This window comes from Epinephelus moara, chromosome 9, assembly GCF_006386435.1.
Source record: "Epinephelus moara isolate mb chromosome 9, YSFRI_EMoa_1.0, whole genome shotgun sequence".
NCBI classification, from domain to species: domain Eukaryota; kingdom Metazoa; phylum Chordata; class Actinopteri; order Perciformes; family Serranidae; genus Epinephelus; species Epinephelus moara.
The window spans coordinates 30,608,076-30,628,569 of record NC_065514.1 but is presented as its reverse complement, the minus strand read 5'-3'; the positions used below and the strand labels follow the sequence as shown (position 1 = coordinate 30,628,569).

Below are 20,494 nucleotides of genomic sequence, written 5' to 3'. Positions count from 1 at the left end.
TTTAATTTTATTTATTTATTAATTTATTTTTTGTGGCACTTTGAGCACCACAAGACCAGTGCCATCTAGTTCCATTGCATTGGAGAGAAGGCAGACATCTCTACGGCTGAACACTCGACAACTTACACCAAAACAATCTTAAGTGATGAATAGCACTACAGGCAAGAGATAAATATATTTCTCTAACGTAACAATTTATCTCCCCACCCAAAGATTATTCATTTTTCACGTCGATTACCCCAGATGGGGATAATTCCCACAGTAATAACTACTGGGTGGGGAGATAATCCCCTCACTCAGAGAACAAAGGTTACAATGTGACCGAACAATATTTTTTGGGGGTGAACTGTTCCTTTAAAGATTGTAACTCCAAAAGAAAATCATTTGGACATTGTTTTTCCTGCTAGAAGCCAATAGAAATATAGAAACATATAAAATATGTCTTTTTATTTGAGTTTGAGTGCTCATAGATCTGCAGTATGATCAAGTATTGTGTGTTATGAAGCACAGTCTCACAGAGCTGCTTTAACATAGCTTTAGACTCTTAGTCTTGTTCCTTAGTCAATAAATGCCTCAGTACATTTAAGAACTAAAATCTTCAACATGGAACTTTATGAAACTGTGAGCGGTCCTTTCATAAAATACATGTTAGAGGAAGTTTAAGTCTCTTTCCCCAAAAGCTGGCCAGAATTAGTGAAAACCAAGCCCTGTTACACCCATTTCTCACTTTATCTATAAATCACAGATAAACAAGGAATCCTCTGCTTTCACTGCATATTTATTTCAACACAATACAGTATATACAGTTTCAAAATTGCAAATCTTTGAAAAAGTAAAAGAAAAAAAAGAAGAACTTGGCCATAAGGGAACATCACTGGTGATAAGCAGTATGACTGTCACACCTTTCACCTTTAACATAAACATTCTTATAGCACGCAAATCAAATCTTGAGTACAGAGAATGTATTGAGATGTTTCAAATCAAACATATATAAATGCATTGCACTGGATACATAACATTTGAAGAATAAAATAATATATTTTTTTGACATTTCCAGCAGTTTCATCTGATAAATAGAGTGATATGAGAATAAGATTTAAAAGGCAGTAGATTTTGTCCTGGAAAGAAAAGCAGAGAAATATAAACAACAACCAAAAAAAAAGTAATAAAGTTTTGAATTAAACTTTCACCACATTTGATGAATTGATATACTTTTACTCAAGTTAGCATTGTTTTCTATTTTCTCCAAAGCAATGCAGATCTTAAGATAGTAGGCTGTGAGAAAAACACATTACATCACACTTCTGAATAAGCTGAAATAGTAGCACTAACTGTAGGCTGGATTTTCCAAGGACACATAATACAGCTTTTTAAAAGTTACACACAACTTTCCTCCACGCACTCACACTCACACGCACACGCTCTCTGAGTCATCGAGTTTATGTAAAGGACACTGACGGACACACTGAGCGTCCTCAGGTGACAGATGGTCAGATCGTTTTTAGTCAGCTTGTCGTCGCTGTAAGTTCCTGGCATCGGCGATAACAGGTTTAAATGCTTCAGCATTCTCAGGAAACACCTCTGCAGTGTATACAAGGTGGGTACTGTGCATGGCAATGAACAATACAGCTTGCATATTAACATACTAGTTTCTTTGATATGGTGAGAATAAAAAGACATTCTGGTCAGACTCTCAGATGACACCGAACCCACATGGAGAGGCACAATTAGTTAGAAAACTGTGTGATTTTTTTTACGGTGCACAACACATATAAAGCTTATCTGTTTTCTTTTTAATTTTGCATGTATTTTATTATGTCCATGTTTGTATATGACAGATGGGGGAGCTTGATACAGCAAAGTAGGTGAAAAAAATCTGGATTTAAAAAAAAACTCAAGGTAGGTGTGTGAGGTTTTGATTCGATGCATTGGGAACAAAAAACTGAAGTGAGATTTGGCAGCATAACACCTTGTTGTCCAAGCCTTGAGACAAAAAAGTCAATTCCAGTGAAGTGTTAAGGCCCTCTGCCAAAAAGATTTCCAGATACAAAGTAATCTTCACTCCAGCAGCGTCCATAAAATTTTTACGAGGTGGCATAAATCAGAACGTTGTCACCGTCTGTTATAGATCTGCATAGCGAGGTGTGGTTCCGTCCCTGACTGGAAATCACTGAAAATTAGGGAGTTAAGTGTTACACTGATCACACTCAGACGTGCAGAGATGACTAAAGTAATGATGTGTAAAAAGGTCTCCTAATGTAATAATGTGGTGCGCCTTGGCTGTGTCCCTTCTCTACAGGACAACATTTCCATCAAGTCTCACGGTCCAGTTCTTTAAATACAACTAGTAGCTTGGTTGCTCAGTAGACCATCAGCTTTGGAACAGGGTGGTTGTCAGGACAAATTTCCTTTTTCAAGCTGGCTGTGTAATGGAATAATTCCAGTATTTTTTAAGTTGTTGGTGAAGTCTTGATATTTTCCTGAAATGTACAGGATGGAGGAACTGCTGCCTACATATATACATTTTTTGTGTACCCTACTGTCCTCTCTTTATGCTTCTGCTGGCTTTTTTGTGACTCTAGTACCTGCACTAAAAGGTCTCTCTACACAGCTGGAATGGAGTGTCACATCCTGTTTCCTTTGATCCAAGGAGATCTGACTGATCCCATCCCAAGCTGTGATACATCTGTAAATACGATGAAAAAAAGTGGATAGAATCTGAGTTTACCATAAATGATTTATCACACAGGGCCTCCTGGAGGATGTGGGACATTTTCTGTGCTTCAGCAGAAAGGTCAACTCCTGATTCTGGAGGAGTCAGCTCTTACAGTGATGATACATCAGTGGGACATGTTGTGGGTAATAGCTCAGGAAACGGTCTCTCAAATCGAATGATTCTTTCCTCTTTTGAGAGCGGCTATAGAAATAATCTTTTTTCCAAGAAGAGCACGTTTGTCGCCATTAACCAACGCTGCAGCTCTGCAGGAGGTCCCAGCTTTGAACAGGTAAGATTGCTCTTCCAGGTGGCACTATGGGAGACATTCATCCACAGTTGTCAGCATGCTGGAAGTTAGCAGAAAATCCATGACCATATGTTACTGGAAAGAAGATGTTGATCCCAGAAGGAAGAAACAAGTATTTGAATAATCCAACTGCAATAAAAGAGTCAACGTAGTATTAAGTATGGGAGTAACAGGATAAGAGTGTGGTCACAGCATAAGTGTCATTAGTTTCATGTAACTTTGACAAATCACTTCAAAATGTGGAATTTCCTTTAAATCTGGAGGCTCACTTACATTACAAAGGGTCCATATTAATGTGGTTTATACTTGGAAAATCTCAACAATTATTCTACTCATGAAACTCTATAGTTCATCTGATTAGACGAGGACAAACCAATCTGAATAATTTCAGTGCTTATAAGAGTAATTAAAAACAGGATTTCAGTCAATCAAAAGTTGCTTTAAGCAGCTGACAGTATGCTAGATAGCTCTTATAGCCCAGAGGCCAAGCACTCTGGTCAACGTATCCTTGTACAGTGGTTCATGTGGCATCTTATGAATTAGTGCCCCATGAACGGTTAGGTTTGGTTTAGGAAAAGAATCATGGTTGGGCATTGTCATGTTACATGCTTAATATAAAGTTACACGGAAGTAAAACTCCGTGGGTTAGGTGTAGGAAAGTAAAGTTACTGAGGTTAGGTTTAGGGAAGTAAACTCACTTAAGTTAGGTTTAGGGAAAGGAAAGCAAAGTTATTAAAGTTAGGTTTAGGAAAATAAAGTTAAGAAGGTTAAGTTTTGGAGAAGACTCATGGTCTGTGACAACACACCTTAAATTACCTCAAGGTATACTTGGTTTTACATGGGATACAAACACCAGTCTCCTGGGGGAAAGTCCTGTGTTGGTTTGACTATTCCACCACCCCAACCTGCCTTCGACACACATTTTCACTCTTATATTGTTTACTGCTTTACTCCTCACAGCGCATTGGGTCACGTGATCCCAACCTTCACCATTATGAGTTACTGGCTCAAGATTATTTGGGTTATATACAAACTCTGGTGCATTACTTTTTGTAGGTATACGTACGAACAGTGCATGAGAATAACCGACTCCACTACTGCTAAAGCTAGTTAAGCAGCTATGCTAAAGACAGATACCACTAGCATCAAGAGGTTACATTAGATTACTGTGAGGCTTGTCTTCAGTCAGGATAGTGATAACAATAATCTTGGATTGTCTGTCTGACTGAGACAAATTAAAAACTACTGCACTGTAAAGTAGAGACCCTGAAGGTTGGACTGTCACTTATATGGTTACTAATAGAGCTGTAATGATTAGGTTATTCATCTATTAGTCAATCAGCAGAAAATTAAGCTTTAATGCATAAAAAAATTAAAATCACTGGTGTATTTTTAAATACAAAGAATGGACTGTTTCCTGTATCTTACATGCATTAGATCCTGCTGTCTGAGTCAGTGCTTTAAGTGGCCTCCATGTGAGTCAGTTTCTTCCAGGTTTAAATGTATTCCAAGCTTTGGCCTTTTTATGCAGTGACCTTTTCAGCTGATAGTGAAGAATCAGTCCCTCCTCATAGAAGTTTGTCTGCACATGTGGTGTTCTCTGATCCATATAGATGGCTTGCAGATAGACTACATGTTTGCATTATTTCCAGTTTGATCATTTGGCAGTTACGGTTCAGTGAAAACAGATTATCAGGACCTCAGACTATTGAAGGACATACATATCTCTGTAGTTAGATATCTCAGAATATTTCCATAAATACATAAATCAAGAGGAATTTTCTTTTCCACTGTAGAGCCAGCATGAGCACGCTTGAATCTGCATCCTTCTTTGGGAGTTCGAAAATAAAACTGGGAGTTTTATCAAATTAAAGGTATTCTTTGCCATTTTGGGAAATGATCTTATTCATTTCCTTGCAAAAAGTTCGAAGAGAAGATGATACCACTCTCAAATCTGTCTGCTTAGCTTAGCTTGGCATAAAGACTGGAAACAGGGGAAAGTCAATGCACCCAACCAAGAAACAGTCCTACGCATTAGAGCTGTGATCGGGTCTGACCCTACAGGGAATTTTCTGTCAAAACTGACACGAGCCCAAGCCAGGGCAGCAGTTTTTGGGCCCAAGCCTGATTAAAAACCAGAAATCTCCCTGTAATGTTTAATTTTTAAATATTAAAACATTTATTACAAGCTGAAGTCAACTAAAGTCTCTTCAGTGTGGGAACAGACATTTGTGACACCATCTCTGACATGTGCCTTCTCTCACTGAAAGGGCAGCACAGTCGAACAACTGTCATAAGTAAACTTAAATAAAGATTGTATAACATTTTTCCTCATTAACGAGAGGCGGGGTCTGGATGGGTTGATGACGACACTGCCCATACGTGATACCTGACATAACACAGAATATAAGCTTTGCATTTTAAGAATAAAATACAAAACAACAACAAAACTGCAGAACAAACAAACAAACACATAACAGAAAATTGAAGAGAACCTGACCCAAATCAAAATGGGTGTATTTTTCAGAAATTACAGCCTGCCCTGGCCCACACCCAGTGGGCCACAGAGAATCAAAGCTCTACTACACCTAACCCACGTTAAACTGCTAACTGTTGTTTTTATCTTAGGGCGATTCATGTTTTCGCATTGGCCATTGTAATTAGCAGCTCTTCTGTGAACCAACAACGTGAACACTGATTTTTAACGTAAACCTGCTTTATTTAATGTTTTTGTCGGTTTAGATCACCGGGTCTGTTTGTTTGGAGAGGAGGAGACCTCTCCAGATAATTCGGCTCCCAGTAAATACCTGCTGAATAATAAATACTGAAGGATACGTAACTGGGAGCTCATGCCTGGCACATGGGAGAAGTGTCAGCTGGTTGCAATTTGCAGTCACCACCGCTGAGGTGATGCTAAATCCTAAGAATCCTGCACACTGCTCCTTTAATAGAACCAACACCTGACTAGCTGTTTCCCCCTGCTTCCAGCACTAATGCTAAGCTGAGCTAACTCCTGGCTGTAGCTTCATATCTACTGTAGACAAACAGTGGTATCCATCTTCTCATCTAACTCTTGATGAATGCTTATTTCACTAACTTCACAGTTTTTTTTAAAAAAGGCCACTAATTTAATCAGATACTAAGATTTTGAACTGACAAGAAGCCTCTTTCACAGGTGACCACCTTGTGACTTGGCTTTTGGTGCAGTTTAAAAAAGCTAAACAATGCAATATCAACATGGTAAAATAGCAGCAGAGTGCTTCGGTCGTTCTTAAATTTCTTTCTGAACATTTGATTTTGTATCTAAATGTTTCATCTCTTTGCTGAACATAAGTTTTAAAGGTTCACAGAAGCTGATTCCTCCACCGCACAGTATGTTGTGCCGTCAGGCCCTTTCAAGAACTGAATTCATTAAGTAGGTGAAAAGAGAGAGCCAACACAGAGTTCAACACGAAATCACTTTATCATGTTTAGGGGCAGGTGGAGCAACTCTGCCAGGGGAAGAGAAGACAGAGGAGTGGGAATGAGAGTTGGCTACTTGTCTCCAAATAATGATATCCAAGAGTGATCCAGATGACCCAAAAAAGGGCAGCTCAAATCAAGCCACACTTCAAAAATCAAAATTTAAAATTCAAAAGTCAAAAAAATAAAAAAGAAGTCCCAGAGCGAGGGTCTTGAAAGAACACACCAGTTAACCAACGCCAGCACTTTGCAGTGTATGTAATGTTCCCACTATCTGTCTGGTATGAAATCACTTATCACACAGAGAGACATTTATTTTCCTCCAAAATAAGCAGAAAATTATCAGTGGGGTAACTTACCCTCTTCTGCAGCCTTTGCTTTGACAGCGTGTTCTGCAAGTAGGGTTGAAAGTGTTTTACATGTGGATGTTTAAAAATGATTATTTTCCATGTGATCCAAAGAGTCATCTCTAATACAGCCTTACATCTTTTAGCATGTGGACATCACATCCTTTTAAATGCTAAACAGTGTCTCCGACCAAAGTTCTGACAAAATTAATATCCAATATTCCCTCGGTTTTCTCCTTTAACTCCAGCACTAACATTAGAGACACGCTGCAGAAAAGAAAAAGGAGCGTTAATAGATCTTGGAAAATGAATGACAACATAATGACATTACACTAAACATTTTGACAGCCCAGAAGACTGTTTGAGGGCAAGTGCCAGCACATCCAATCCTGGGAAGGTCACAACACCAGCCTGACTGGCAGTCTGTCTAAAACGCACTCCATCCTACACGGAGAGTCCTCCTCACACAGATATCCATAATCCTTGAATACAGGTTATCAAACCTGTCAGGAGTTGACATTTCTCAATCAAAAATGGGTGTGGGATTCTTACATCCCTTTCTAAAATGTCCTGTCAGTGCTTCTCAGTAACACAGACACTTCCCCATTCATTTCCTCCTCTCTCTCTTGGTTGTTCCTTGATTCCCGTCTGTCTGTATGTGCTATTTGGTTTAGCAGAGGTGTTCCTTTAGTAACAGTCCAAAACTGAGCTTCCCTGCTGTCCTCTTTGCGCCTCCTCATCCTCCTCATCATAGGTTAGCTAGTACACCTGATCATCAGTGTTCATGCAGTAAAGGTTCATCATTATTTTGATCTGTTGTAGACCCGCCCTACCCAAGTTTAGTGAATTCTGAGTCCCGTTCTTCTCTGTTGCAGCCAAGAGTGGCGGTCCTGGGGGACTGGACCTTACCGATTTCTTCGAGGGCACTGGCCAGAGAGTCCAGGTCCCCTGTGTCCTGGTGCTGTGCCTCCCACAAACTCAGAATCACTGACGATGGGCTCTCCTGACATGCAAAGTAGCACAGGTTCCTACAGGCCAAGGAAAATTGAATATTATATTAGAGTGGGGATCACATGGAGAGGTGTAATTGCTGAGAACAAGTGAGAGTGCCAGTTAATAGCAGTTCAGCAATGAACTAATTATGCTGAGAAGGCCAATGCAAAGACATTTTAAAAGGTAATATTGCACTTCAATACAATCACAAGAGACAGATTAAAAAAACTAATGTGCAACATTAAACCGGCCAAGGCCAAACTGTCCTGACTTTTAGTCCCTAGCATGTGTGAAACTCCAGAAACACTAGATCCTACATTTCCCTTAATACAAGTCAATAGCATCTTTCATTAGACATTTCCTGCCTGCTGAAGAAACACTTCTTCCAGACTCCACTAACCGAAACTTGTCATGTAAGCTTTCTGTTTAAAAATTTCAAGTCTCAAGCCAAAGCCCAGACAACCCTGATGACATCACTATGACATCATCAGGATTATTGATTTTTTTTTATCAGAAGAGCAACAGAAAACATACTACTGTTTTCAAGGGCTGAGTCGTGACCTTCCCCTCGTGTCGAGAAAGCCGAACGCCATGCACAAAACTGGTGGAGTGCCCCTTTAAAGGGTAAGTTTGGTAAGTTTCACCCTGGACCCTATTTTCTCAAGTTGTTGTGCCTCAATGACTAATGGGAACATCAATTTCTGAAACTGGTCCAGTATTGAGTGTGGCCCCTGTGGCCAGCAGCGGCGAAACAGGCTGCAATGTAACTTAAAAGAAGGACGTTGCTCTTTAACAAAAAGGTCTATCTCTATAGGGATCTGTTCCATAATGTTGTCAGACACTGAGCCTGTAAATGGCAAAAACAGGCACATTTTGGTTTCTTTTTAAAATATTTTACTTCTTGTCTTGCCACACAGATATTTGACCATTAGTCAGTCAGTAAAAGTCAAAAGTAAACTGATTTGTCTGAGGTCAACAAAAGTATGGGTACAGTGAAATTTAATTATGAACACATGGTTTACTGCATAAAAAAAACAAGCTCCAAGCAACATTTCACTGATATTGATTTCCTCCCCATGCTGTTGTTATAATGCCTATCCAACAGAGTGCACTGTTTCATTACAATGGGATTTCCTTTGTTGCCTTCTACCCTCTTCTCCTTTCAATCCCACTTTCCCTCCTTAGTATGATGATGCTCCCACACATACAGAGAAACAATTACAGAAATCTGCTTAACTAGGTAGACACATTCCCATTACATGCTTCTTGGTGTGTTCGACTGGGTTGAAAAAGCTCTGAAATCCTTTCCCCATTCCTCGGTCACAGCTGTTTGTTTTCAGACTTGGTTTAAGTGAAATTCCTTAATTACATAGTTTCTGTCACAGTTTCTTACTTAACGTTTCCCTCTCATGTTTCTCCAACTGGCAAGAAAGACAGAATACTCACTTTCAGTACTTTTTTTCCTCAAGTGCACGATGGAGCTGACTGCACAGATCTAAGAGTCTTCATGGCTATAAGCTCTTGATTATTGACTTGTCTTCTGAAGCACAAATAGAGATCACCCCATTCCACGCAACTAAAATCCTCCGCAGCCTACGCAAATACTGACCTGGCACAACCTCTGGAAAGTTTAGCAGGGGGTTGAAGGATGGAGCACATGCAGAGATGCTGCTAATGAAGAGTGCCAACATGAACACATATTCTTGCCAGAGGCTGGCCTGACAGCGGTCTCAGACCTTCCATCTTATTACTGCAAAACACGGCATCTTCTCTCCAGTTATTCTGACTGTGCTAAAGTTGGCCCTTACATCTCTCCCCGCTCCCTCTCATTCTCTCTCTCCTTCTCTCTCCTTCTCTCTCCCTCTCTCTCTCTGTGTGCATGTGTTTCTAGATCTATAATGAAATCAGCAGTGTGGCGTGTAACTGAAGGCTGGTTGGTGATGGGAGATTAGGGCTGACACGGTGCCTAAATTCCAGATTAAAAATAGTATTCAAAGTGGGAACAACGTTTACACAGAGGAGAGACCTGAACATGCAGCATTCCTGCTTTCCTTTCATCGATCCGTAATAACACCTGAACAAAGCTATTCATATATATGATGCATATACCTAAGCTTGTGTAAGACATGCATGACTCAGCAAGAGGTAAATGACAACTGCGTACTTTAAAGAATGAGACACTGAATGCAGGTTTAGCGCGCTTTAACATCTGGTACCTGTCTATGTGGAGCTTTTGAGCCAAGAGCTGCCAGTCCTTCCCCTTGGCGTTAGCCGTGTCAAAGGTGGCGCTGATCCGCTGACGGATGGACAGGGGGATTTTAAAGGCCCTTGACCCTGTCTGAGAGGTGATGGTACAGTCTGACTGTGTGAAAAAGGGAACCACTCCCTTTTCATTCTAGTAGCAAGCAAAAATCAGAAAAGAAAGAGGTGTCAGGGTGATTTTGATACTGCAGCTGGAATTCTCAATATGAAGACAAGGACAAAGACTTATCAAGACAATTTGCAATCTATACATGAAAAGCTCCCTGAGAGGCTCATTAAGCAAGCCCTTAAATCAAATCAAGAGTTATTCAGTGTAATAAAAGAACCTATTAACAAGCCGCTTGACTGGCCCGCGCGCCGAGGACACTGTTTCCACGAGTGCCACTCACCTCCACCACAGATGTATAGACCTGGAGTATCTGCTCCTCGCCTTTGACCTGTCGGATGCCGATCTTGCAGGAGAGCTGAGAGGAGGAGTGGCTGTATCGCTCCAAAGAGAAGGCACACTGCAGGGGACGCTGGTTACTGGCCCACACCTGAGAAAAGGAGAACTCCTGTGGAGTGGGGACAGACGGACAGCGGTCAGGGAGGAAAGGATTAGGCAGAGGGGACAACAAACTCATTAAGTCAAAGATGTTAGTTATTTGAGTCCTGCTTTGTCACCCACTTTGCTGTTTACATGATTAATTAGGACTCAATGAGTGGCCTCTTTAGACAATCAATGATGTTACCTAATCAAGCGGTTTACCCGTTAGACAGAGCACCAACAGGCATTTAGAGCCCGAGGGATGAAAATGTATCCCGTTAGCATCTGAGGGAGCTGAAGTCATTAGTGCAGAAAAATGTAATAAATTATACATTGTGTTTCTTACTGTTGCCTGGTAGAAATAATCAAGTTACCGTACTTTGTTCAACTTTTGCATATAACCAACAGTGCGGCTAGATTTTTTTTTACTAAACGCACAGGCCACATCATTAAATTCAGACTTTCCAGGCCTTTTTTTTTTTTTTTTTTTGCACTTAGTTGGCTTGTTATGTTTTCTTTTCCTAATTCTGATTATATGCCTTGAATATGCTTGCAAATGCCAATCTGTTAGATCAGGAACTGTAATCATGTCATGTCATCATGGAATTAGGACAGAGATGCCTTAATTTACCCAGTTTGCACTGCATTTCCCCAGAAAAGTGGCAGCTGAAAAACCAAAAGTAACAGAGTTTCAGAGTAAATGGGATCTAAAAGGCCAATTTCAACTTCCATTACTAACTACTGTGTGACCCAGACAGTGGCGCAGTGAGAACAGGTCAAAAACACTGTTTTACGGATGAATCATCCTCTCTTCACATCCATCAGACAGGAGGATGGCTACTTGTAAAAGCCTCCTTTAGACAAGAGTAGTGTTCTGAATGAAGGTCTACAGTCATCTTCCCCGTAGGACCCTCACACAGCAGCTCTCCCCTCTCCAAGAATACCTTGTTGGTATTCTGGATGTACTATGGTGGGCTAATTCTACTAATAGGATGTCACTGGTGGGATAAACATCACAGGGCAGAGCAGAACATGCAGCATGTAGACCCCCAGGAAGATAACTGGGAGATGTGTGAGTGTGTATGTGTGTGTGTGTGTATTGTGTGTGTGCCTGCCTGGCGGTCATAATTAATTTTGTAAGGGTGTGTGTGTGGGTGAGATAGCTCGCTTTAGTGATCTCCTGCTGTGCCCTTGCTGCTGTCCTTTGGCTTTGATGTGACCAAGTGAGAAAACTGGTAGAGGAGAGAGTTCTAATAGAGGAACAGAGGATGCTGAGAAGATGAAGGTGCACAGCGTCCCTCTGTGACCCTGAGAAAGCGGAACTCGGTATACATTAGTGAGTAAGTAAGATGCACATACAGTAAACTTGCTGGCTGCTTGAATTCCTTTGCGCTAAATGACACCAAGTCACAGCTGTAAACTGCCTACCTGGCAGGTGGTGAAAGGCTTGATGCTCCAGAGTAACTGTGGGACGTCCTGGATGGACACCTGGAGGCTGAAAGTGTTGCCCCGGAACAGCATCATTTTAGGCTCCTCCAGCAGCCGCCCGCCCCTGCTGCGCTCGCCCACTGCCACCTCCTGATAAGGAAAGGTATGGGTTGTTTTTTTCAGGGGGTGGGCCGGGGGTAAGGGAAGTGGAGAAGAAAAGGTAGATATTTTATATGGTTGACAGACTCGGTGTATCAAGCCAGGCCTCGGGTACAGCACACAGCTTTTCAGGTACAACAAAAGGTTTCTGTTGATATTTATTTATGTCCTCACACAGGAAACACGCACAGACAAATCTCAGCCTGGTTTATCTCCGGTGAAGAGTTGAATAAAAAAAAAAAAAAAAGACAAATTGAAAAGAGCTCAAACAATTGATCAATCAAAACAACTGTCAAGTACTTTTTTAGAACAAGCCAAGCTTCACCCATTAATTTGAGCATTCTACATCTTTTGTGTCAGTAAACTGACTGTTGGTTGGATAAGCAAGCATGCTGAGAGGTCACCTTAGGAAACTGTGATGGGTCATTATTAAGTACATAATAATTCAGTTTATGGACTGCATTTCTATAGCACTTTTCTATCTTGACGCACAAAGAACTTTGTAATGTTGTGCCTCTTATTCACCCACTCACACACACACAATCATGCACTGAGCAAATGACTTAACTGATTAATTTAGAAAAGGAAAAAGCAGACTGATTGATGATGAAAATAATTGTTAGATGCAGCCTTCATTACCTGGCTGTTCATGAAACAAAATTCCAAAAAATAAAATGGGAAAAACCCACACAACACAAATGAATGCCCAAAGTAAGACAACAAAGCTGAAACAAATACACAGGTTTAAGTAATGGCTTTTTATTGGGTTTTAGGTTGTGTGCGCCCTGGAAGACTTTAATCTGTTGGTGCTCCACATTAGGAGTAACGCTGTGACCATTAAATCAGAAAAATAAATTCAGCTAAAAATAGACTAATTGGCCCCTGATGGTTAAAGGGACAGTTCACCCCCAAATCAATAATGCACATTTTTCCTCTTACCTGTAGTTAAGAGGGCTGAGTTGCTCAAGGTGCCAAAAAATACATTTGAAAAACTCTAACTATTATACTATTACTAATATACTAATTTCTTTCTACTAAACTACACCTTGTACTCGATTTGAGTAATCAAAATAGGTAAAATCTCATTTCACTGTAGAGCTGTGCACAGTGTATTGATTTGCTCAGCCCCTCTCTCTCTCTCTCTCTCTCTCTCTCCCTCTCTCTCTCCGTTTATCATGAGACTACTGCTGTGGGATCAGAACTCTGAATCACACACAAACAGTGACAGGGTTAACTGTTAGCATCACTTGGCTTACGTTGCCCAGCGGTTATTTACAGGTTTAATGACAGTGTCTAGCCATTTCAGTGTCTGTGTAGATTAACAGCTCAGTGTCGGATGTGGGGCTTCTGCCCAAGTGGCAAAATATGACAGGTAGTGATAAGATCACATTGTGCTGTGTTAGCTTGTGCTTTTCAGGCAGGGAGAGCAGCAGGAGAGCCTCTCACAGGTAGGTTGCGATCAGCTGTTGCTGCCCCCCCCAACCCTCACCATCACAAATAATTCTGTGGGAAACACTGAATGCTCATAATAATGCTTTCCGAATCTGAGGCATCACAAAAGGATTTGCGGTTTTCACTTCCCCCTGCAAATTTTGTTTTGAAAAAATAAATAAATAAATAAAAAAAAAAAAGAAAAAAGAAAAAAAAAAAGACTATAAACACTTCAACATGCATCATAATTTTTTAAAGACATACTGCCATGAAATCAAACATTTTAGGCTGCAACAATCACAAACACAGCCTGCCCAAACCAGGAGGGACTGGCTAGCAGTATATGTACACTTCTTTCTGCACGGTGATATGATTAGCGGGTTTAGTTTAGTTTGGTTGAAAGAAAATAGTTCTTTCATGAAACTGCTCACAACAAGGTCTGTGGATTATCTTGAGTAAACAAGTCATGATTTCTGGAGAGAGACATTACTGTTGAGTTTTTTTGGCGCTTTAAGCACCACAAGCCTTGTGCCATAGTTCCACGGCATTGGAGAGAAGGCAGACATCTCGTCAACTCACACCAAAGCAATCTTAATTGCTAAATAGAACTGCAGGTTAGAGGGAAAATACATATTTTGTGATTTGGGGTGAAATATCCCATTGAGCTCAGGAGCAGCCCCCATGAGCCACTGTTTCTCACAACACAAACTGGATGAAACCGACACACTGCATGGGTGACAAACCGACACGGCTAGAGCCAAACAGGGAGATAAAGTTGTTAGTCAAACATGTTGGTTGTTCACAAAGACAAGACATAAACAGAGAAAAAATCTCAACAAAAGTCTTTTGTCAATATTATGTTTTCTTTCCTTCCTGTCTTGAGGTATTGTGATTTTTCTTAATCTATGGAGAACAATAACATCTGTGTGCATGTGTTGGTATGTACTTGCATGCTTGTGTTTACATTATCTGTGTCTTGGGATTGGGAGGGGTGAGTCCGGTATGTATGGTGTTGTTTCTCTCAGTCACACGGCACAGAGAGGGGGAGAAGGGCTTGTCTTGAACCTGATCAATTCCTGCTTCAAGCTCACAGGGGAAATTAATTGTCGTATGAAGCACAAACAAAAGCCAACAACAACAACAAAAAAAAAAGAACAAATGAACAAATAACCATGTCTGACTGATGGAGAGGTGGGGCGAACCGGCTTTTGGTGCCTACATCCAGTTTCTTTCAGTTTACATGCAGTTCTACCTCTTGAATGAAGCTGAAAGTGAAGTAAGGCTGGTGGCAATACAGGATAACTATCAGCACTGTTCAGAAAAGTTGTGTGTGTTTATGAAGATAGGAGACAAATTACTCTCAAGAAAAGTATATTTTGGCTTCAGAACACTTCAACAGAACTAAGTGTGTTTGTGTTTTCAGTGCCCACACTGCGAGCAGGAGGGCAAACTTTCCACAAAGCACCATTCAGGAGCACAGTGTGACGAACTGGTGCAGCATCTGAGAATGTGTCTCATTTTAACGTGTTCAAATACTTGTCACATGGAATGCAATGCTGAAACACATTTAATTAACAGAGAGCAAATTAAATTACGCAAATTAAGGGCAGAGAAGCAACCTTGGAGCATCTGTTGTCTTTGTAATTAAAAGTCCCTCTTTGTCTCCTAGTCATCAAGCATCTCCCAGTGGCAATGTTACTGAACAGGCAGATCTTCAGTGGAGCACAAAGAAACCCAGACAGCAATTCTCCCAGGCAAAACCATCAGCCACAACCACCAAACCCCTGCAATTTAAATTTCTTATATACTTACTTCCACAGAGGAGGTTTTGTTTTCAGTTCAATTCATTTGTAAGCAGGATTACTGGAAACTAATGGCCTGCTTTTCGTGAAACTTGCAATATAATTTTAAAGGTGACAAAGTTCAGCAGTGACAAAACATAGCCAAATAAAGAAATATGACACATTATCACAATCCACACTCACAGGTACCAGTGATCCTCCTGGGTAGCCTACACTTGTAGCTGCTCACACTTTATACAGAAAGCAGTTGTTATGGAGCACTTACTTGACATCACTCTATTATTTTTTGAGATGTATGCAGGCATATATAGTGGTTGTGCTTGCAGACTGGACTAGTGTCATTCTAATATCATATTAGAATACTGGACATAAACATTCTGTCCATCGCTTTGCTCCAAACTGAAGTATCTCAAGAACTATTAAAGAGTAACTGAATCCCCAAACTATTTAGTAGTGTTTTTGATGGATTCTGGTCCAAATTCTGACATTTTACTGCAAAGTATTTTAATTCTACATATTGTGTTACGAATACACAGAGCAAATGCCCTTGACTGTGCGACATCTATTGGACGTCTGTCCATCTTGGAAGAGGGATCCATCTTCAGTTTCTTGTTTTTCCTTATCTGCAGTGAGGGTCCAAAGGACAGAGAGATTTTGTATGCTGTAAAGCTCTCTCAGGCAAATGATGATGATTAGTGATACTGGGCTTTATAAATAAAATTGAATTGAATTGACTGGTGGAAACCTGGTTATTATTGCAAAGTAATTTGGTTGATCTGCTTGCAGGTGACCTATAGGGTGACAGCTTTTCCTCACCAACCCTTAAAGCCTGCTATAAAATTCTGGCCATACGCTCATGATGACCAGATGATGCATCCAAATGACACTGACAATCCTCTGGCATCATGAGGTTGACATTTCTGGTTTTGAGGGAAATTGAGGGAATCGTGGCATTGGATGGAATGCCATGAAATCTAGTTTAGACACTAATGTTCTGCTATGGAGAAATGATAACAATATAAATGATCCCTTAACTGTTAATTGAGCTCCATCGTCACATTATGTTCAATTTCACTTTGTCTGACACTTTGGTTTTTGACCACAAAACTAATGACAGTCCCATCAGCCTCAGTTGTACTTTGTTTTTATTGCTAACTGGCAAACGTTTGCACGCTAACACCAATGGTGCTACAATGTTGACATAAGTGAATGCAATGACAGACTTGCCATTGTGAGCATGTACGCATGCAGTAGCATTTAGTTAAGAGCACCACTGTGTCTAAGTATAGTCTTATAGAGGCAGGGCATAATAAGTATCAATTTTCTTTACTTCCCTCTTATATAATAAAAAAAATTGTGCTTTCCTTCTATTGTATACAACAGTGTGTGTTATGACCTATTACCTCTGTAGCCTGAAGCAAAAGGAAATTAATGTTTTGGAAATTTTGACAAGACAAACTACTCAGTTATAAGTAAGAAATATACTTTCTCATTACAGTGACTCATCAGTGGCTCTTCATTGTTTCCTTCTGTCTGAATGGGAAGGGGGTCATCTGCCAGAGCAAATAAAACATGAGCTTGCAGATATGTCTGGTTTCCAGGCTACCTCTCTCTTCCCTCATACCTGAAATGCATGGGGCGTGTCGTCCACACAGTAGACCCTGAGGGTGAAGCCCAGAGAGTTGCTGGTATCCGGACTGCCAAACACAGCCAGCCTCAGCCGCTTGGCCGCCTGGTGATTCAGTGGCTCCCCCACAAGGGCATAGCGGCCCGGATGCTCCAACAGCACGTGGCACCTCTGAGCGTCCAGCAGACAGTAGCAGGAAGTGCTCTCCTCGTCCACAGACATCACTTCCTTCAGAGGGAGGAAACATCATATTTAGTTGCGATGCATTAAGCACACATCCTGAGCCATTAACACTTCTTTTTAGGGTTAAGCATGGGAACAGCTCAATAATGGAAAGCTGTCTCGCTGATGATTTTTGGTTTTGAGGATTCAGCACTGACCTACACGCAGTGGAGCTGAGCGTACAGATTTATGATTATTAACATTTCAATTACTGCCAAGAATTTGTTTGCAGAGGTAGAAAGAGGATTTAATATAACCATCAAACTGAAAGCTGAAGACCATTCAACCTGTTTTATGGGAGCTACACTGTTCATTGCTAATATGATTCATTTAGCAGGATCTATTATTCCATTTATTAGCTTATTAACTGTAGAAAAATACAAAAAAGGGAAAAATAACAGTCACTTAACAGTCCATAAGAGGCATGACTTCAGCATTTAAAATCCAAGAGGTGACTGTATTGTTTAAGAATATTATTAAGGCACTTCAGCACTTCACAGACAGTAAATTGGAAACTTTCCCTCATACAGACTCAGGATCAGGAACTGTGCGAAGCTGAACGAGGGCCAAATGAATAATGACGCATCAACTAAACAGATGGGGATACAGTAACACTGACAAAACGGATTAGCGGGGTGCAGTTGTATCCGATGGCCAATTGCTCCTCATCTCGTGCTCAATCCTCCCTAAATCACCTTTGAAACATAACTGTGACCCACAGGTCCCCTCTGCATATGGCCTGGCTGAGCCATATTAAGCAATGCAGGGTAATTTAGTGGCCCACAGCTTCCTAAACCTGCCCCATTAGCGCTGCAGCAGACATGAAGGATCTCCATGACATAGCTCATCCCCGCCAGGCAGCCGGGGAGAAATGATGGAGTCAAACTCTAGCAGTACAAAAGTGCAAGCTTTAATGGGAATGGCACTGAGAGGCAGACAGAGCGAGGGAGAAGGAAGGAGAGAAAGACGGAGGGGGAGAAAGACCTCAATCTCCCATTATATTACTAATTCCAGAGATTAGGTTTTGAGTAAGCATCCTTCCTGAGATAAAGGGCTCATTATTTCACAGTGACAGAGACGGGTCACGCCGTTACATTTTCTTGGAGAACATCTCCCCCTCTTTCTCTGAACCCGTCTGCGTCTCTCTGTCTGTCTCTTCCTTCTCAGCCGACTCTCTCTCCTATTCTCTGCTTTCCGATGGCATATAGCTACCATCGGTGATGGGTCTTTTGATAGCTCCCTTTTGTGCAACACGTCCACTGGCAAATTACGTCTGTGTAAATGTCACACGAAGTGAAAGGACCAGGCTGCGGAGAGAGCCACAGGCCCTCCAAGGTCACGCAAACTGGGGTCGCTTTGCCTCGATGAGGTCCCATAGCTTTTTGTTGAGGTTAGTTAAACATTAAAAGAGCATCTTAGATATGGATAGAGGGTGTTTGGATTGAAGTCTGATGTCTGAACAAGTCTCTGGGAGACTGTGAAGTAGCTCTACAGGACAGAGTTGAAGGACTTTTCAGAGGTGTTATTTTACTGAAAGCGCTTGATGTGAGAAAAGAAATCTCACAGCAGCTATCACAGAGACAGCAATATACTGGATTCTTAAATATTTTAAAAAGCACACTTTATCTGTTTTGACCTCACACTGTGGTATCATACTGGACTACATACATAAACATTTCAGCAGTTTAAAAAAAAATCTGACTATATGTCTGCAAATTTCATTTTCCACACAGCAAAATAGCTAGTTCAGGGACATCATTTGAACTACAACATTCTTCTGTTGAACCTTTTTATGAATAGCTCTTGTGGATAAATTACTACCGTTTCTCTATTTTAAGCCCTATTCACATGGGACCTCATGTGATTTAGAAATTGTCCCCCAACGTCAGTGTTTCACTGGGTGCATTGGCGGGGGATACGTGAAGTCTGTATTTTACTCAAATTTACTGACATTATCCCCTGGAAACGATGAGCACAGTCATTTGTAACAGACACACTACACAGCACCACTACATTTGTGTTTAGTGTTCAAATCTTTTTTTCTTTTTTAAAAATGTGGATCAAACAAACAGAATTGATTTTGCCACACAGCGTCACATGTTATTATCTTTTGAGATTTTACTCCTCTGACTGATTTAAACTTGTTCTTTCTGTGAAAGGTCTCCATGCTGTGTGGCAAGATGAGCCACCTGCACCCAAAATGCTGTAAAACTTTTTTCTCATAATTGCCAATGCAGCCTCCACAATTCTTGCCTGAGAAAGAGAGAGAGACAGAGAAGAGGCACGGAGAAAACAAAACACCTAAATATGATCTCAAATTACTGACTAATATTATCACATGACCTCTGTGTTTGGTGAGACATGGTAAGTAATTTGCAGTTGAATTTTTACTTGGCAAATTATGGACATGGCAGATTCACATGGGATTAAGATCACAGACGATTCCAGCAATTATTATAAATTACCAGAGGTCCCTAATTAGTACCAGTCCCCTGAGAATCATGGATGTATAAAGAGAACTGAATACAATGTTGGAGGCGGGACCCATTCTTTCCTATGAAAGTTGCTCAGTGGCGCATGAGGCTAAAAAAAATTAGACTCCCCAGGTTTAAAATTACCTGCATCTTCCGCATAATGGGTTTATAGAGCAAGTTCACAAGAGACTTTCGCTGATCGAGTGGCTAACCCGCTGCGAACTTGAATGAGGATGAAATGATTTATTCGTGCAGCTCTACTAGACTTTCAGAAGTGTTATCTGACCAAATGGATCAAATTCTAATAGCAAAACAAGTCATTTCGCAAGGGGTTGGACTCTCAATAAAGTTTACCCATTGATTTACAGACATCTCTTTTCTAATTGGCTTCAAAGTCCAGCGCACATCCTGGGGGGTGAATTTGCTGAATGGCTTTGCTCTGAATGGCTAGTATTCTTTGCCTTTGTTGGTTGGGTTGCTTCGGTTTAGGTTAGAGGAGTGAGATTGGTTAGGGTTAGGGTAAGAATGTCAGGGTAAGACAATCAGCGGCAGAGTAAATCGGAGTAGGGCGGGTCATGCCCTCGCTATCTTAAAGGGGATTTATACTTGCGGCAGACCCTATGCCGTAGCCTACGCACGTCGAATACGCTGTTGTGAGCATTTATACTTGTGCGGTGGTGTGTCTGTGTCACTCTGCAGTTACACTTCCAAAACACAAGTCGGCGGCTGAGGTTTCTG

The 20,494-nt window shown here is 41.0% G+C and overlaps 1 protein-coding gene across 1 annotated transcript in view; it reads right to left on the bottom strand.

Moving 5' to 3' along the window:
• Positions 1-6,295: 6,295 nt before the first annotated feature.
• The window catches only part of LOC126395706 (netrin receptor UNC5D-like), a 231,406-nt gene continuing 217,207 nt past the window's right edge, over positions 6,296-20,494 (bottom strand). The window contains exons 14-18 of the mRNA XM_050053364.1: positions 17,058-17,288; positions 12,042-12,191; positions 10,477-10,641; positions 10,042-10,220; positions 6,296-7,860 (exon numbers count right to left, since the gene is read on the bottom strand). Coding sequence (XP_049909321.1) covers positions 7,662-7,860; positions 10,042-10,220; positions 10,477-10,641; positions 12,042-12,191; positions 17,058-17,288 — 924 coding nt within the window. The 3' untranslated portion in view covers positions 6,296-7,661. The remainder of the gene's footprint in view (positions 7,861-10,041; positions 10,221-10,476; positions 10,642-12,041; positions 12,192-17,057; positions 17,289-20,494) is intronic.